The 19,605-nt window shown below is 41.2% G+C and overlaps 1 protein-coding gene across 1 annotated transcript in view; it reads left to right on the forward strand.

Annotated features, from left to right (window-relative positions):
• Positions 1 to 19,605, forward strand: part of LOC122446681 (formin-2-like) — a 336,772-nt gene that overhangs the window by 202,209 nt on the left and 114,958 nt on the right. The window contains 2 exon segments of the mRNA XM_043477163.1: positions 1,840 to 1,927; positions 16,806 to 16,867. Coding sequence (XP_043333098.1) covers positions 1,840 to 1,927; positions 16,806 to 16,867 — 150 coding nt within the window.

The following is a 19,605-nucleotide window of genomic DNA, read 5'->3' on the forward strand; positions in this document are numbered from 1 at the left end:
GTGTAAGAGGGTTCCCTTTTCTCCACACCCTCTCCAGCATTTATTGCTTGTAGACTTTTGGATAGCAGCCATTCTGACTGGTGTGTAATGGTACCTCATTGAGGTTTTGATTTGCATTTCTCTGATAATGAGTGATGTTGAGCATCTTTTCATGTGTTTGTTAGCCATCTGTATGTCTTCTTTGGAGAAATGTCTGTTTAGATTTTTGGCCCATATGACCCAGCAATCCCACTCCTGGGCATACACACCGAGGAAACCAGATCTGAAAGAGAGACACATGTACCCCAGTGTTCATCGCAGCACTGTTTATAATAGCCAGGACATGGAAGCAACCTAGATGCCCATCAGCAGATGAATGGATAAGGAAGCTGTGGTACATATACACAATGGAATATTACTCAGCCATTGAATCAGTTCTAATGAGATGGATGAAGCTGGAGCCCATTATACAGAGTGAAGTAAGCCAGAAAGATAAAGACCAATACAGTATACTAACACATATATATGGAATTTAAAAAGATGGTAACAATAACCCTATATGCAAAACAGAAGAAGAGACACAGATGTACAGAATAGACTTTAAGACTCTGTAGTAGAAGGTGAGGGTGGGACGTTCAGAGAGAACAGCATTGAAACAAGTATACTATCAAGGGTGAAACAGATCACCAGCCCAGGTTGGATGCATGAGACAAGTGCTCAGGGCTGGTGCACTGGGAAGACCCAGAGGGATGGGATGGAGAGGGAGGTGGGAGGGGGGATCGGGGTGGGGAACACATGTAAATCCATGGCTGATTCATGTCAATGTATGGCAAAAACCACCACAATATTGTAAAGTAATTAGCCTCCAACTAATAAAAATAAATGAAAAGTTAAAAAAAAAAAAAAAAAGAGTACTATGCTGTAATTTGTGTGACAGTTGGCCAGGATTATTTTATTAGTTTCCTGATTGATCAACTTAGGGCAGCTGTCACTTCTGGAATTTGACCATAGACATTTTTCTTTTATTCCAATGTTTTTCCAAGCAAATTTACCGTGGAATCCTGAGAGTAAATAGAGGGTGCTGCCCTACACATGATTGGTATCTGGCACAATAGTGTCATAAGTAGGAATTGTCAGTGGCGTGTTATTGTCTGAAAAACATAATTTAAACATGCCCACATCTGTCTTAGGAAACGTATCGGGTTTCTGTAGGCTAATTCTACTGGACTCTCTGGAAAGATCTAAGACTGAGCTAACACAACGCATTGGATTTGATGATTGTGTCATTGTTAATTAGTTGGAAACTTCCTCACAAAATGTGGGCCAAATGCAGAATGAGAGCAATGGCCAGTAAAATATGAGCTTTCTAAAAAAAAATAAAAGCAAACTACATTAAACTATGTAAAAAAACTGCACATATTCTATTTTGTGGTCAAACTAACCTGATCTAATAGATTCTCTGAGTACTTTTATTTTTCCCTTTACTGTTGGCCAATGTTTCAAAGTTCTCCATTTAAAATCAAAGAACACTTTTAAAATCTCAGGCTGCAAATGATCAGATATATAAGTGTTATTTTACAGAGAGCAATCTAATTTTCTAGGTGGTTAGAACTTTCAATGTTGGTAAGTCAGGCCCTTAAAAGGCTGGTGAGAAGAACAGTGGTGCGGGTAATGAAGAGCAAGGTGAAGGCGGGAATTTTGAAGACAGGAAATGCAAAATCCAAGAGCTCTTTCATATCAGTTCTGATACTTTAACAATTCTAAGTTATTTGTTTCTCATTTTGGATAAAGATTACATGATATTAAGCATATCACTGAGTTCAAGTAACATTGCTTCCTCTTCCTTTCTTTCTTGAGCAGGTTGTCAAGTTACTAAGCAACAAAAGGTCTCAAGCAGTTGGAATATTGATGTCTAGCCTTCACTTAGATATGAAAGATATACAACATGGTAAGTGAAATATGGGCTTCCCCTCTGGCTCAGCAGGTAAAGAATCCACCTGCAATGCAGGAGACAATCTGCAATGTAGGAAATAAGAGTTCTATCCCTGGGTTGGGAAGACCCCCTGGAGAAGGAAATGACAACCCACTCCAGTATTCTTGCCTGGGAAATCCCATGGACAAAGGAACCTGGTAAGATACAGTCCAGGGGGTCACAAGAGTCAGATGAGACTTAGTGACTAAAACATCACCAAGTGAGAACTAAAATTTCAGCTTTTGAATATTCAAATTTAGGCTGAAGTAGAAAAATTATTTCATACTTAGATTTTCTGTATGTATTGAGATTAATGTGGTTCCTCTGAGTGCTACCAAACTTTCTGCCATGATTGTTTCTGAAAGAGTTATGGGTAATTTGACTCTTGTGTTATTTCTCTGTCTTCTTAAGAGCCTAATTCTCATGTGACATGTTTAGTCTGCATTAGTGAGTACTTAACTTTTGATTCATAAGAAATGCTAGTCCCACCGTGCTCTGTACCTGATGGACTGCTCCATGTCATGTCCAAAAAAGGACTGGTGAACACTCCTGAGATCCAGGTGTGGGCTGTGTCTCAGCCCCTGACAGTACCTGGGGAGGATGGTCCACAGGAGAGGAAAATCTCTGAGGGTGAGTCTCAGATGTTTGCTGAGCTAACACAGTAAAGAGGAAGTAAACCTAAAACGTCTGATAGATCAGCTAAAACCAGTGTAAGAGTTACAGGAAAGCATCTTTAGATTTTTGTTTTTAAAATGATCTTATGATTAGAGATGTCAAAGAGTAGACTGGATTGCCATATACAGTGATTAAATGAAAGCTCAGAGCTGTTCAAGAGACTACATGATCATTTGTCTCAGATGTCCATAAAGCAAAGAGGGGGTGATAGGGTGTGTTCTCTTCCTCCTCTGGTTCTGATAGGCTATGAGATGCTGAAGGAATCACTAAAGCAGCTTTATTATGTATAACTTTTTAGTGTGGACAAGTGGTCCCTCTTTTTTCAATTCCTTGGATAACTAGAATGTAACCCCTAGGCTTCTCTACCCGTGTTATTTTTTCTAGTATCCATCAAAGATAGTTTCAAATTACTCTTGGCCACTTATATATTGTTGGTTATCCAGACCCATGGAAGCAGTGATATGGTAACCTTTTGTTATTTCCTTAATGGTGTTGTTTTAATTTACATCTTTAACCAGGCTTATAAAATATTCTCTATATTTGGAATTAGGCTGGCTTTTACCATTTTTAAAATGGTTTTTGTGTCAGTGTTTTAATACTCGACTCTACTTTGCTCTAGACAAATATCCCTATCGATATCATTCTATCACGTTGTGCTGAAAGATACTGCCCAAGGTGAATAAAGGAGTTAAATTTATATTCAAATGTCCCTTGAGCTGTTCTGAGTCTTATATTAGATTTAAAGCAGATTAAATTTTCCAACGGAATGCCAGTTTACGTAAACAAAATACGGTTTATAAATTGTGAAAAGATTTACTTGGCTTTCCAGCTTACCACTTTATGTATATGGATTCTATTTGGTTGGCTTAAAATAATGTGTGGAGTAACTCATAAATAGCACAAGCTTGGCATGCCCTGTCACTAGAGGAGTAGCTCAACCACAATTTGAATTTTTATTAAACTGCTTTGATGGTGAGGAGAGTTTCTCAAGCTGAAGCATTGGGGGCCATTGTCATGGAACAGGATGCAAAGGCAGATGCCAGGAAGTATTAGGTTGGTGGAAATGTAGTTGCAGTTTGGGACCATGAATTTTAAATCATTATAACTAGGCTCAAACACATCTTTGTTAATCAAAATAGAAACCATTACAATCAACACATTTGTGCCATCGAGAAATAAGTTTGTTTATTCCTGTAGTGTAAAAATCTGTGCTTCAGGATTCAGTGAACTGTTGTAAAACATTTTCTGCTTCCTGCTCTTAGTGGAAGTGTTTTCCTTGCAAAAAGTTGTTGAGATGCTTGAGGAAGCGGTAATCAATTGGCAAGAGGTCAGGTGAATACGGCAGATGAGGCAAAACTTCATAGCCCAATTCCTTCAACTTCTGAAGCGTTGGTTGTGTGGAATGCAGTCAGGTGTTGTCGTAGAGAAGAACTGGGCCCTTTCTGTTGATTAATGCTGGCTGCAGGCCTTGAAGTTTTCAGTGCAGCTCACCAATTTGCTGAGCATACTTCTCAGATGTAACGATTTTGCTGGGATTTGGAAAGCCGTAGTGGATCAGACTGGTAGCAGACCATCAAACAGTGACCATGACCCTTTTTTGGTGCATGTTTGACTTTTGGAAGTGCTTTGAAATTTCTTCTTGGTCCAACCACTGAGCTGGTTGTCACCAGCTGTCGTATAAAATCCACGTTTCATCACATGTCACAATCTGATCAAGAAATGGTTTGTTTTTGTTGTGTAGAATAAGAGAAAATGACACTTCAAAATGACAATTTTTTTGATTTGTGGTCAGCTCATGAGGCACGCAATGGCATCACTAACTTGATGGACTTGAGTTTGAGCTCCAGGAGATGGTAAAGGACAGGGAGTCCTGGCATGAGGCAGTCCATGGGGTCGCAGAGAGTCGGACACAACTGAGCAACTGAGCGACAACATGAGGCCCCCACTTGCCAAGCTTTTTCACCTTTCCATTTTGCTTCAAATGCTGCACAGCGGTAGAATGGTTGACGCTGAGTTCTTCAGCAGCATCTCGTGTAGTTGTAAGAGAGTCAGCTTTGATAGGCTCTGAAGTGGTCCTCGTCAGCTTGTAACGCTGGCCACTGTACTTCTCATCCTCAAGGCTCTCGTCTCCTTTGCAACGCTTCTTGAACCACCATTGAACTGTATTAGCAGTTCCTGGGCCAAATGAGTTGTTATAAGTTGTCTGCACTGCTTTATAGCCCATTATTTACTCAATAGGAAAATCACTTGAATTTGCTTTTTGTCTAACATCATTTCCCTAGTCTAAAATAAGTATAAAATAAACAGCAAGTAGTAAGTCATTAGCAAAGAAACATAAAGTGAAAAATGTGCACTAAGATGATGTATATATATATACATATATACTCATAACCATAATTTATTTAAGAGAAATAAGACAAACAGAACCATATTTATTTAAGAATGTATTCTAATACCAAATGGCAAATTTCACCAGTGCAAAACTTCAATTACTTTTGTGTGTGTGTGTAGCGGAGTTTTGTTACAGTGAAGAGGGGCAGAGAAAGCTTCTAACATAGACATCAGAAGGGGGTGGGGATTGCCTCCTTGCAAGTCTTTAGCAAGGGAGCTATATACTTTTTAAATTAGTTATTACAATAAATCAAAAGAATGTCTCAAGATTGTAAAAATTTTATCAGACCCACTCTCACAATTTACGTTTTAAGATAACAGGATTAGTCAGAAGGTTTTTAGGAAGGAGAAACTGTCCTCAAGCTGTTATATATATGTTGTTATATAATCTTTAGTGCAGAGTTTAAGCTGAGTTGTGTTGTTGCTTAATCATTAGTTCAGGGATTAAAGGAAAAAAAAAAGTTTTATGTGACTAAGACGAAGGAATGTAGAGGAAAAAAAAAAAAGACATTTGTCCTTTCCTCTTCCTTGAGAATTGCAGACCCCTCTCTCCTCCTCAGGGACCCTGGACTTCTTAGCAACCTGCCTAAGAATTGACTCTCATCCCCCCCTTTTCTTTTAGGAACATTGTGTTGCCAGGGGAAAGGGGCGTCATTTTCATTCTATAACTACTTCCTGCTGTGATGGGGCGCTGTCCCTAAATTGTTGAGGCAGTGTATTCTCTTAAACCTCATATCGAGGGTCTCCAATCCAGGGCCCCAAATAATAGTTGAAGGAGGCTGCGGCACTCTAGGAGCCTGGACAACCATTTGTAACTTAAAAGCTTTCACAAGGTTAGAAATAAATCCAGTTACATAGTTATAGATGCAGAGAGCAAACAGTAAAAACAGAACAGTTAGAATGATTATGATTAAGACAGTTTTCCACTATGGGGGCTAGTTAACATTTCCCAAAGTGAGGCGACTGAGGCTTCAGGAGAATCCATAGCCTGAATCAACTTGTTCGTGTGTTTAGTAAAGTGGGTAACATTAGCGCTCATATCTGGTATAGAGTACATCATTAGAAATGCTGGGCTAGAAGAAGCCCAAGCTGGAATCAAGATTGCCAGGAGAACTATCAATAACCTCAGATACGCAGGTGACACCACCCTTATGGCAGAAAGTGAAGAAGAACTAAAGAGCCTCTTGATGAAAGTGAAAGAGAAGAGTGAAAAAGTTAGCTTAAAATTCAGCCTTCAGAAAACAGATCATGGCATCTGGTCCCATCACTTCATGGCAAATAGATGGGAAAACAATGGAAGCAGTGAGAGACTTTATTTTGGGGGGCTCCAAAATCACTGCATGGTAACTGCAGCCATGAAACTAAAAGACGCTTGCTCCTTGGAAGAAAAGTTATGACCAACCTAGACAGCATATTAAAAAGCAGAGACATTACTTTGTCAACAAAGGTCTGTATGGTCAAGGCTATGGTTTTTCCAATGGTCATGTATGGATGTGAGAGTTGGGCTATAAAGAAAGCTGAGCACCAAAGAATTGATGCTTTTGAACTGTGGTGTTGGAGAAGACTCTTGAGAGTCCCTTGGACTGCAAGGAGATCCAACCAGTCTATCCTAAAGGAAATCAATCCTGAATATTCTTTTGAAGGACTGATGCTGAAGCTGAAACTCCAATACTTTGGCCACCTGATGCGAAGAGCTGACTCATTTGAAAAGACCCTGATGCTGGGAAAGATTGAGGGCAGGAGGAGAAGGGGACAACAGAGGATGAAATGGTTGGATGGCATCACTGACTCGATGGACATGAGTTTGGGTGAATTCCAGGAGTTGGTGACGGACAGGGAGGCCTGGCGTGCTGCAGTTCATGGAGTCGCAAAGAGTCAGACACGACTGAGCGACTGAACTGAACTGGTATATGTGTACAACATTGAGTATGAATAATAGCACAAGTTTCTCCCTGTGAGGCCATTAGAATATCTAAAGCCAATCTGTTTTGTGAAATCACCTTTCTAATTTGTATTTGTTCAGCATTAAGGGCTGAAATAGCTTTTTGAGAGTCTTGTAAATCCTGTTGAGTACAGTTAGTCAGAGTATCAACTTGTAGCCTAATATCTGTGGTTCCCAGTGAGGGAATGAATATTGCAGCCAGATAATCATACCAGTGAAGTACAGACCTTGCCTAGTGAGTTTTATGGTGTGGCAGATTAACAGGCTTCTCTGGAAGCTCTGAAGATATGAAGCCCTGAGTAAAAGGTAAACCTCGGGTGCATCTCCCTTCCCAGCAAGGGGAAGTCATGCCCATAGGTAAGAGCCACATATCCCGTAAGTCCTGTTTGGAGCAAACCAGCATGACTCAGATATCAAGTCCCAATCAGTGCCTGGCCAGGCAAAGGGAGGACCTGAACTGGGACTGAGAACACAGGAATGATTACATTGCATATTTCTTGAGGCAAAAATACCATTTGTTTCCAATCATTATAATTATGTTGTTGGCTGACTTCTGGGGATGACTCTATTTGTTCCCAGCATATGGGAACCTTAGATAGTAGGCATCTCTTTTCTGGAGTTAGCCATATGACCTCATCCCATATTTGATAAATATCAGGTAGGAAACCACCAGATTTGGACCCATTTACCTTCTTATGTGCAGAAAAAATAGTCATTAAACCGAAATAATGTATAATCAAAGTTAAAAGTCACATTATGTGCATAGTCCCTGAATGTGTAGTCATTTGAGTCCCAATTTATTGTCAGAAGGTCTAGAATCTGTACTTTGGATGGGCCCTGAGCCCCAGAAACTATCAGTACAAAGTTCAGTTTGTTGGGTCAGGCAGGTACCTTTGTAAGCTTCCCAGGTGGCCCTAGTGGTAAAGAACCTGCCGGCCAGTGCAGAAGTAAGAGACCCAAGTTCAGTCCCTGGGTCGGGAAGATCCCCTGGAGGAGGGCATGGCAACCCACTCCAGTATTCTTGCCTGGAGAATTCCATGAACAGAGGAGTCTGGTCACAAAGAGTCAGACAAGACTGAAATGACTAGCACAAACACAGATACTTTCAGGGCAGAGGCAAGCTCTGAGCTGGCTCATGTCTGAAGCTTATCTCCTGCGTTTTTGAGTAAAATGCTAGGTCTTATCTTGTCAGCTCTTTGAAGCCTTTAAGATATTTTTCTAATATATTTTGTTCAGCATTTTTAATTGTTCTCAATAGGAGGATTCCTTTAAATAATCCAGTATTGTTCTCAGAAATTGGTATTATGAGAGTAGCTAGCAGTTTAGTGAAAATAAACTGAATTTTCTGTACAACATTTGATCCATAAGGAGTCAGTGTGGTATTCACAACTCTCAGGTCCATTTTGGTAGATAACGGTAGCTATATAAGAATTCTGAATTCATAGAGATCAGCTTTATCCTCCCAGCCCCCAGTCTCACTGCTGGGTAGAGTATCTGCATGGTTTATCATCCAGGGTGAGATACTTCTGAGAGTGGAAGGGTTGCCATTCATAATGCTGCCTGGACAACAAGTGTGAAGTGGACATTTTCCAGGCACACAGTTAGTACGGTCAGACGAAGCAATTTCTGATCTAATTCTCTCTTGTTTAGATATTTATTAAACCGATGTTTATTGCCCAGCAGGAACACAGGAGTTTGAAAAGCCTGCTCTGTAGCCCTGAGGTTTCCTGGGTCTCCCTGCTTGGAGATCCTCTCACCGGTATCTTTTCTGAAAGATTTGCTCTGTGCCAGCGCAGTCACACCACAAGCGAGGCGTCTGTTGCCCTCAGTCTGCGCGAGACCCTGGAAACCCAGCGCAGCCAGGGCCGCAGCCAGGCTGTCGGGGACAGGGCCTCCTTGAGGACCCCAGCTGTGGGCTGCTGCACGCGGCTCTCATGCTCTTGTGCATCTCTGAGAGGTTTCATCTCATCCACAGGCCTGTGTGCCTTTCCTGTCACCAGCAGATGCCCGTTTCAGATGTTAGTGTGGCGGGTATGTCTGAGCACCTTGCAGGAGCTGCAAGGTATAGGCTCCTTGCAAGCACCTCTGGAGCATGCCTTTTCTTACGGAGCTGCCGCCAGTCACGTGGGGGCCCAGGCGCTGAAGTGTTAACTGCTCACCTACACTGTTCCGCTCCCTTCGTGCACGCATGTCAACAGGATTACAGATACAGTGGTGAGACACACCTAAGAAAGTTTGTAAAGATCCCTCACAGGGAAGTGTGTGTCACTGTCCCTCTAGGACAGTGACGCCGGGTTCCTTCCCTCCTTGTCCTGCCTTTCCTGTGTAAAGCCAGTTGGTGTTGTTGGCACAAGGGCAATGAATACTAAAGTATGTCATTGAAATTTCTATCGCGTTTAAATGTGATTTATGTAAAACTGCAGAGTATTCCATCAGCAATATAGTTGATGAGGTAAATGAAACATGGTTATTTTTATTATTTGGTCTCAGCTTAATGATTGCTTTTCAACCACTTTTTTAATTTTTTTAAAAATGTAGTTAAGGATACCTTATAAGGACAATAACATGCTTTTAGATTTAAATCAGAAATTCCTGTGACATCTATTTCTGACTCTTCATTGGATCCTGTATTGTGGGTATTTTGATATTCACTCACTGACCCCTTTAAAGGGGCTCAGAGCTAAGGAGCCTCATCCTGACCATTGTATAGGAAGGAATTGCCTGAGGTTGCAGGTGTTTAAAAAGGTAATTGCTTCTGACAAACAGGAGATACATTCTAAAATCTTTCATAATCAAATCTTTTTATCAGTATCCAAAGAGATGGAATTCAGTATTGCTTTGAATTTTACACTCCCACCCCCATTGTTACTGATGGTAGTATAAAATGGTCCAGTTAATTTCTATTTTGCAGGGAAGAGAATTGCAGCTTATAGATCAAGTGTATCTGAGGCTTCCCTTAATAAGGACACCCGTCCATCTGACTCCTTGTTCAGTATTGTCTATAGTATGTTAGCTTGTCTCAGAGTGAGGACCTCTGTTATCTAATGAAATGCAAAAACAGAACTGGCAGGAGAACGTAATACTTTTGGCCACCAATATGGGATTTTAAAACTTTGGAGAATATCAATTTAGCAAATTTGGTCTCTTGCTTTAAAGGTCATTTTATATATTCCCCTGTTTGATTATTGACTCTGCTTCTTGGAGAAAAGAAGTTGTGGATTTCTTTTTTAAATCTGTGAGTTAAGTGAGGAAAAATATTTAAAAAAAAAAAATTAATGGAGTTGGTCATTCTTGATGGAACCAAGCAAAGATAAAGAAAAAAAATGTTATAGAAAAAGCAATCTGGGATAAGGCTATGAATGAACTGAAGCATGTTGTGATTATTTATGAGTCTGGTGTACCTCTAGATGGAACTTCCTCTGCCTCTCTTTTAGGAACCAGTTGCTCAGAGAGTATGTAGGGAAACACAGAGTATCTCCCTGGTGTGACCCTTGGGGATGCCTGCTTTCATTTTGACTAAGCATCTAAGCACATTTCTTCTTAACATCTCTGCTTCCTGTGTTTCCCTCCACTTTCTGGTGTAGTCTAGCAATGCTGGGGTCGTGGGTTCTGGGACCAGGCAGGCCCCCTGTTTTCTGTTATGGATGGAATGTTCACTCCCCTCTTCCCCATTCTTACACTGAAGTCCTAACTTTCAATGTGATGGTATCCAGAAGTGGGGCCTTTGGGATTAATCAAGTTTAGATGAGGTCAAGAGGCTGGAGCCCCTATCATGGGATTAGCATCCTAATAAGAGGAGGGAAAACCAGGACTCTGCCAGCCAGCAAGAGAATCCACCCCAGTTCCAGTCTCCAGAATTTGAAAACTGAATTATTGTTGTTTAAACCATCCAGTCTCAGAGAAGGCAATGGCACCCCACTCCAGTACTCTTGCCTGCAAACCCCATGGACAGAGGAGCCTGGTAGGTTGCAGTCCATGGGGTCACTAAGAGTCGGACACGACTGAGCGACTTCACTTTCACGTTTCACTTTCATGCACTGGAGAAGGAAATGGCAACCCACTCCAGCATTCTTGCCTGGGGAATCCCAGGGATGGGGGAGCCTAGTGGGCTGCCGCCTATGGGGTTGCACAGAGTTGGACACGACTGAAGTGACTTAGCAGCAGCAGCAAACCATCCAGTCTAAGGCAGATTTGGAGCTCTGCCACTGATTAGGTGGGTAATTCTGGGCAAGTGTCTTCCTCATCTCTATTCCACAGTTTCCTCATTAGAAAAAATGACTGTAAAATGAGTTATTTCCTATAAATATGTGCATGTGCACTCACATGCAAGCACACACACAAGCACACATGGATATTCAGATGCATATTCACACACGCATGCTCTTTGGCACCCACACACACAATACCCTTCCTGTATTTCTTAGGGAATGACCTGTGTTTTCCAGGTGTGGAAGTATTTGAAACTCCAGCTGGCCACTCATGGAGGAGGAAGAGTGTAAAGGTTTTATTCATCCTTCCTTGCTCTGAGCGGTTCCACTACAAACCTTGCCTGGGAGATAGCCTTGTGATGGAATTCTCAAGTGAGAAATGAGAGGGGAGAGATCGGAGTTCAAGTTCAGGGGGAATGTAAATGAGGCAAATTTGATTGTCCTTACCTCGGGTTTTCCATCACTATTACTGAAACACTGAGTTAGTACTGGGTTGTGTCCATTTCTGTTTTCTGAATGGAGACAGATATGAGAGTTATGTGTATCAGCCACTCTTCAAAGTTGGCTGTGTGGTTTTTGGCTCAGATAGTAGACAATCCACCTACAGTGCAGGAGACGTGGGTTCAATCACTGGGTCAGGAAGATCCCCTGGAGAAGGGATTGCAACCTGCTCCAGTATTCTTGCCTGGAAAATCCTGTGGACAGAGGAGCCTGGAGGGCTACAGTTCATGGGGCCGAAATGAGTGAACATGACTGAACGACTGGCACTTCTTTGTCTGAGAGGAGAGTAGTTTGTTTGGCCCTTGAAAGGCTGGGATGTCCTGTGTTTTCTCATCACCATCTCTGTGCTGTGTGTCCCCACACCCTACGTGCACTGCTGGAGGGTGCTGGACGCAGGGAAGATGGCAGTTGGGAGGGGTTAGGCTTTGGTGGTAGGGTAAACTTTGGTGATGGGTGTGAGCAGAATCTAAGTACATGGGCAGATGATTCTGTTTCTTGCTTTGACATACTATTTTCCTGAAAGGTGAACTAGTTTCTAGCTTTGAGTGTAAAGTATGAGAACACTTAAAAATGAGGAAATGCCCTTTCTGAGCTGCCAGAACTTTGTAGGATGTTTTGTGGTGACTCTACCCCTGAGTGTTCTGGTAGCTACTGGTGGAGCAGTTCTTTTACCCCTCTGCCTGCCACTGAATAATAGCTTACTTATGAAACTGTGTTACAGGTGCATTCTTACCTTTCGTAAAATAGTTAAATATAATATGTCAGAAATGTTGCTTTTCTTCTTCCATCTTTAATATTAAAATGGCTGCACAAAAACTCACCAATTTTTATTTTTTTTAAATGCACACTGATATGACAATATATAATACAGTCTAAGAAAATGATTTCAAATGAAGTTAAAGGACAGCTAAGTGCTACTAGAGCCATCTTACAGAAAAAAATCGAACGGACTTTTCGGCCAACCCAATATATTGGCACACAGGTTAAGGTAGGGGAAATTTAGTCACTGAAAATTAAAAATGCATCAAAAATAAATAAAACTTCAGTTCAATTCAGTTCAGCTGCTCAGTCGTGTCCAACGCTTTGCAACACCATGGACTGCAGCACACCAGGCCTGCCTGTCCATCACCAATTCCCAGAGCTTACTCAAACTCATGTCCATTGAGTCAGTGATGCCATCCAACCATTTCATCCTCTGTCATCCCCTTCTCCTCCTGCCTTCAATCTTTCCCAGCATCAGGGTCTTTTCAAATGAGTCTATTCTTTGCATCAGGTGGCCAAAATATTGGAGTTTCAGCTTCACCATCAGTCTTTCCAATGAATATTCAGGACTGATTTCTTTTAGGATGGACTGGTTGGATCTCCTTGCAATCCAAGGGACTCCCAAGAGTCTTCTCCAACACCACACTTCAAAAGCATCAATTCTTCAGTGCTCAGCTTTCTGTATAGTCCAATTCTCACATCCATACATGACCACTGGAAAAACCATAGCTTTGACTAGATGGACCTTTGTTGGCAAAGTGATATCTCTGCTTTTTATTTTTTTTATTTTTTTTCTCTGCTTTTTAATATGCTGTCTAGGTTGGTCATAGCTTTTCTTCCAAAGAGCAAGCATCTTTTAATTTCCTGGCTGCAATCACCATCTGCAGTGATTTTGGAGCCCCAAAAAATAAAGTCTGTCACTGTTTCCCCATCTATTTGCCATGAAGTGATGGGACCAGATACCATAATCTTAGTTTTCTGAATGTTGAGCTTTAAGCCAGGTTTTTTGCTCTCCTCTTTCACTTTCATCAAGAGGCTCTTTAGTTGTTCTTCACTTTCTGCCATAAGGGTGGTGTCATCTGCATATCTGAGGTTATTGATATTTCTCCCAGCAATCTTGATTCCATCTTGTGCTTCATCCAACCCAGTGTTTCTCATGATGTACTCTGCGTATAAGTTAAATAAGCAGGGTGACAATATGCAGCCTTGACGTACTCCTTTCCCTATTTGGAACCAGTTTGTTGTTCCATGTCCAGTCCTAACTGTTGCTTCCTGACCTGCATACAAACTTCTCAAAAGGCAGGTCAGGTGGTCTGGTATTCCCATCTCTTGAAGAATTTTCCATAGTTTGTTGTTATCCAAACATTCAAAGGCTTGGCATAGTCAATAAAGCAGAAGTGGATGCTTTTCTGGAACTCTCTTGCTTTTTTCAATGATCCAGAGGATGTTGGCAATTTGATCTCTGGTTCCTCTGTCTTTTCTGAATCCAGCTTGAACATCTGGAAGTTCATGGTTCATGTACTGTTGAAACCTGGCTTGGAGAATTTTGAGCATTATTTTGCTAGTGTGTGAGATGAGTGTAATTGTGCTATAGTTTGAGCATTCTTTGGCATTACCTTTCTTTGGGGTCAGAATGAAAACTGAGCTTTTCCAGTCCTGTGGCCACTGCTGAGTTTTCCAAATTTGCTGGCATATTGAGTGCAGCACTTGCACAGCATCACCTTTTAGGATTTGAAATAGCTCAAATGGAATCCATCACCTGGCACTAGCTTTGTTCATAGTGATGCTTCTTGACGCCCACTTGACTTCGCATTCCAGGATGTCTGGCTCTATGTGAGTGACCACACCATCGTGATTATCTGGGTCGTGATGATCTTTTTTGTATAGTTCTGTGTATTCTTGCCACCTCTTCTTAATATCTTCTGCTTCTAAACAAAACCTAGCTATATATAACAATATATTTTAGAAAGGCTAAAGTATGAAAGTGAAATTAGGCCCAACAGATGCAAATCAAAAAAGCAAGAGTTATGATCTTGATATGTGACAACTTAAAATTCAGGCCAGGAACATTATGTGAACAACAACAAAACAATGAAAAGATATTTTTAATACTAACAGCTATAATTTACAGTGAAATTATAATAGATTTGAATTTATGTCCCTCAAAATACAGATGCAACTACATAAGAAAGAAACTACATAGTACTTACAAGGAGAGAGGAGCATATTAATAAGAGTAACTTTAAACCACTTTGGTCAAAAAGATCAAGAGGAAAAATACAAATACGGATTTACAATATGTAAACAGAAAAGATTGTATCTTACAGTTATATACTGTATAATTATATTCTGTCTTCTCAAGGTACATGAACTATTTATGACTATTGACTATTAAGTCACAACAAAAATGTCAAAAAATGTCATAACACAGACTTATTTCCTCATCTCATGCAGTAAACTATTAATGGATTTAAAAAAACAATTGTGAACTTGTAGCGTAAGACGGAGAAAATCAGAGTTTATATCCTGAAATTTGGCATATTCCTTTTGTTGTATTACAGATGGTTTTGACTAAAAACTTGGGTCTCACAAAAACTTTTTCCAAAATATTTAAATGTACAAAAATCTAAAGAACACACATATTTATCATGATCCACTTGGAATAATTTTGTGATTTACTCAACATCTCATTAATATGTATAAAATGTGGTGGGCTGATTTACGTGTGTGTTAAGTCATGCTTGGTCATTTGTTCAGTTATGAAGGTTTTCTGTTTTCTCTGTTGATATATATATTTGTATGTAAGGGTTAGTTTGATGGCTCATTGTCCAGAGGAATAAAATAACCAATAATCATGGAGGACATTAGGATTTCTCTGATGTGATTTCTTTTAACTAATTAAGTTGACTGCCTCAGGTCTCAGATGCAATGCACGAAATCTTCACTGCATCAGGCAGGATCTCTTATTGCAGCTCACAGACTCTCTAGCTGTGGTGTGTGGACTCAGTAGCTGCAGCTTAGTTGCCCTGTGGCATATGGGACTTCAGTTCCTGGATCAAGGATCAAACCCATGTCCCCTGCATTGGCACGTGGATTCTTTACCACTGGACCAACAGGGAAGTCCCTCTAATGTGACTTTAATGCATAAAAAGTTGCCTCTAAAAAAGATACAAGCTTTTCAAATATAAGATGGCACTGCCTCTGTTCTAATCCATCCCCTGTTGTTTCTGAGCTTTAACTACTCATAGCCAGCTGTATGGGGGAGGGGAAGCCCTGCTGGAGTCGCATCCTCCTGGCCCAGCAGGACTAAGCTCACAGCTCGCCTATAGCAGAGGAGACTATGGCCTCTGCTTCTTCCAGTCCCCTTTGCCTTTATTACTTTATGTATCCAGTGCTTTCACCACTTCTGAAGCTGCAACTCCTCTAATTGAGTTAATCGATCAAGATGCGCTCACCCTTCTCATGGCTTATAAGATTTTTTAACTTAAAGAACTTTTTATTGTCAGAGCTCTTAACATCCTTGATCACTGGCAATCCATGCAAACTGTGAAATAGAAGACAGGCATCAGTGTGCAGAAAACTTCAGGTGGAATGATCAGGTGGAGAAAAAGTTTAACCCTCCTTGGGTACCATGAATTTTCCCTGCAGCTAGATAAACTATCAAATAATATAATACAAGTTCTAAGTCTCATCTCTCCCCTTCCCCACACAGTTCTAGTTGAGGGTGCTGTATAAACAATACATGTTTCTTGAAGATCTCATCCAAAGAACTGAACTTTCTCCATCGTCCACACCTACTGCCTCACTGAACAGCCACCTTTGCCAATTTCAAAACCATAATCAAAGAATTATCCTTTGATTATTACAATTAAAGGGCTGCAACAGGAAATGCACCTGTTTCCATATTAAGTCTATCAATTTAGTGATTAGATATAACCTTTGCCTTTAGATATAACCTTTGTCTTTAGATAAGTTGGCAGATATGTGCATTTATTGGCATAAAACCAGGATGTGGCAGTAACATGAGTGAGTTGTCTATTTTTCTGGTATTAAGCAGATTTTTCAAATTTATTCAGGTGAGTCATGAAAGAGACAGATGGTGAATTTCCCTCTGGCCGTGGGGGCCTATTCTTGGGACTTTGTGTTTGTGGAGTGTGTGAAAGCTGTGACACTTGACCCCTGTCCCATTGAAATTCCCAGCTCAGCTCAGTCTTTGTCGGTGAGGGGAGCAGCTGCAGTGAAGGCAGAGCTTCACCTGCTGCCTGCAGGACATGAAGTCTGCTCTGTGGACAGTCACTATTGTTTGAAGTGGTCAGATACTTTTCACAGCTGGTTTATGGCAATTTATACTCTCTGTTTTGTCTTTTTCACACAGCTGTGGTGAACTTGGACAATTCTGTGGTTGACCTGGAGACCCTTCAAGCTCTCTATGAGAATGTGAGTAACAGGAGGTTTTCTGTGTGAGAATGTGACACACACAGTTCTTGTCAATGTCCACGTCTGGGCTCATTGCCTCCGTGTCCTCTGAGGAAGTTTGATACGGGAGCGCTGAATTTACAGAAGTCTGGGTTTGTTAAAATGTATGTTTTCTAGAAATATAATGAATGAATGCATGGTCTCATAGTTTTAAAAATGGTGATTCAAAGCATGTTGTATATGCGGTCTTTCAGATTCCTTCTTTTGAAATATAATCAATGCTTCGGCAGAGGGTAATTTGAGAGGAACATTGTGTGACGTGCTAGTGCATTTACTCTTGATGTGAAAACTCTCAGTAGCTGCTATTATTGCTCTATTTTACAGATGAGGAAACTTGGCAGAGAGAGTCCACACCACCTGCCCAAGTCACATGTGCTGTGTTGTGGTGAGGTGGGATGTGATTTCATTCTGTCTCTGTTTCCCTGTCTGCCACAGTTTCCTTCACTGAGCGTCAGGACATGGTATCTTTCTCCTGGTACCACTTTCTCTTAGAACGGTGGCCGGAAGCCGCCATGAGGAAAACCGACCAGGGCATGTGCTCTGGGGAAGTACAGTCTGGGGGTGCTGTGTGAAGTGACTTGCTGGCACTTGGCATTAAATAACTGATTCATGTAGTACTAAAGCGATTCTCTCTTCAATGTGTTTGATTGAATCTAGGAAAGTCTCAGTGTGGCCATGTTTTCTTCCTTGGTTTCTGTTCTTGCCTGCGGTCTGCCTGGTATTTAAGCCTCTGTGATTAAATGGGGCCTGATTTGGCTGGTCCTGGGCTTTTCTGACCCTCTTCCTCAACCACTCCCTTGAGGACAGTGTGTTCCACCTGTATGTCTGTTCTCAGATTCAGTACTTTTAAAGCACATGTCCACATGATGTCCCTGTGAGGCCAGGCCCTTCATGGGCAGGTATTTCTCATGAAGCATCACCCAGTCCATGGGTGAAATACACAGCTGTGGTGAACGCAGTGTGGCAGCTGGTGCCCATTGTGGGCACAGGTGTGTGACTCATTAATGAACTGGAGAGGAAGGCATGAGTGTTTCGTTACCTGGTGGTCACAGCATGATGGAAAACTTGGGAAAAATGGAACTGTTTAGAGGTATACAGAGCTTTCACTTCCCTCATCCTTCCTGCCAACCTGCTCTCAACCAAGAACCAGGTGGAAGAAACAAGGAAACACCACAGAGAACAATGTCTTCAACAGGTTGTAACCATGTCAGACTTCACTGGTTTTTATGTAACTGTAGCTCATGCACATATTCCATGTACTGATGTACATGTCTTTCTGCAGATACATAGTGTGTGTGTCTGTACATTATGTGAAGGTGTGAATGTTTTATTTTAAGCTGGTATATCCATGTGCAGAAACATATACAGAACAAAACAGAACATTGGGGACAACTGTATTTATAAGGAGAGTTTATTTTGCAGTGATTTAGAGTATTTTCTTTGGGAGATTTTCGCCTTTAAAGTAAAGTAACTTCACAAAATAGAAATTTCTGACTGTGGACAAACCCGATAGCTACCCAGAATCTCTTGCCATCGTACTCCATGAAAGGAGAGCCAGCACCAACTGGAACTGGTTACATTTGTGGTTTTCTTTGTATTGTTGACATCATTAAATCTGATGGTTCAGACTTTCATTGTGTCAGGAAAACAATCATTTTGTGATAGGAGTGGTTCACAGTGATACTAGTTTAAGTGGGAATATTCTGGATTGTTTTGATCACTATCTTCGGTAGAGGAACTTAAAGTACCCCTTATGAATAAGAGATGCCTTGTCTAATAATATGTGCCTTGTATACAAACAGAACTCATACTAATTCCTGAGTCATGTCCATTAATATACAAGGCCAAAGATGGCAGAACCATTTCTTTTATCCACAGCAACATCCCGAGCACCTAGATTCAGGTAGTACTGGGCACACAGGAAATATTCAGAAAATATTAAATGGATCAGTCAGTTCAGTTCAGTCACTCAGTCGTGCCTGACTTTTTGCAACCCCATGGACTACAGCACGCTAGGCTTCCTTGTCCATCACCAACTCCCAGAGCTTGCTCAAACTCATGTCCATTGAGACGGTGATGCCATCCAACCATCTCATCCTCTGTCCTCCCCTTCCCCTGCCTTCAATCTTTCCCAGCATCAGGGTCTTTTCCAGTGACTCAGTTCTTCACATCAGGTGGCCAAAATATTGGAGCTTCAGCATCAGTCCTTCCAATGAATATTCAGGACTGATTTCCCTTACAATTGACTGGTTTGATCTCCTTGAAGTCCAAGGGACTCTCAAGAGTCTTCTCCAACACCACACTTCAAAAGCATCAATTCTTCAGCACTCAACTTTCTTTATGGTCCAACTCTCACATCCATGCATAACTACTGCAAAAACCATAGCTTTGACTAGACGGACCTTTGTTGGCAAAATAATGTCTCTGCTTTTTAATATGCTGTCCATGTGGTCATAGCTTTTCTTCCAAGGTGCAGGAGTCTTTTAATTTCATGACTGCAGTCACCATCCACAGTGATTTTGGAGCCCCCCAAAAATAAAGTCTGTCGCTGTTTCCATTTTTTCCCCATCTATTTCCCATGAAGTGATGGGACCAGAATGTTGAGATTTAAGTCAACTTTTTCACTCTCCCCTTTCACTTTCATTAAGAGGCTCTTTAGTTCCTCTTCTCTTTTTGCCATCTAGGGGGTGTCATCTGCA

The sequence above is a fragment of the Cervus canadensis genome, chromosome 8 (assembly GCF_019320065.1).
Source record: "Cervus canadensis isolate Bull #8, Minnesota chromosome 8, ASM1932006v1, whole genome shotgun sequence".
Lineage (NCBI taxonomy): Eukaryota > Metazoa > Chordata > Mammalia > Artiodactyla > Cervidae > Cervus > Cervus canadensis.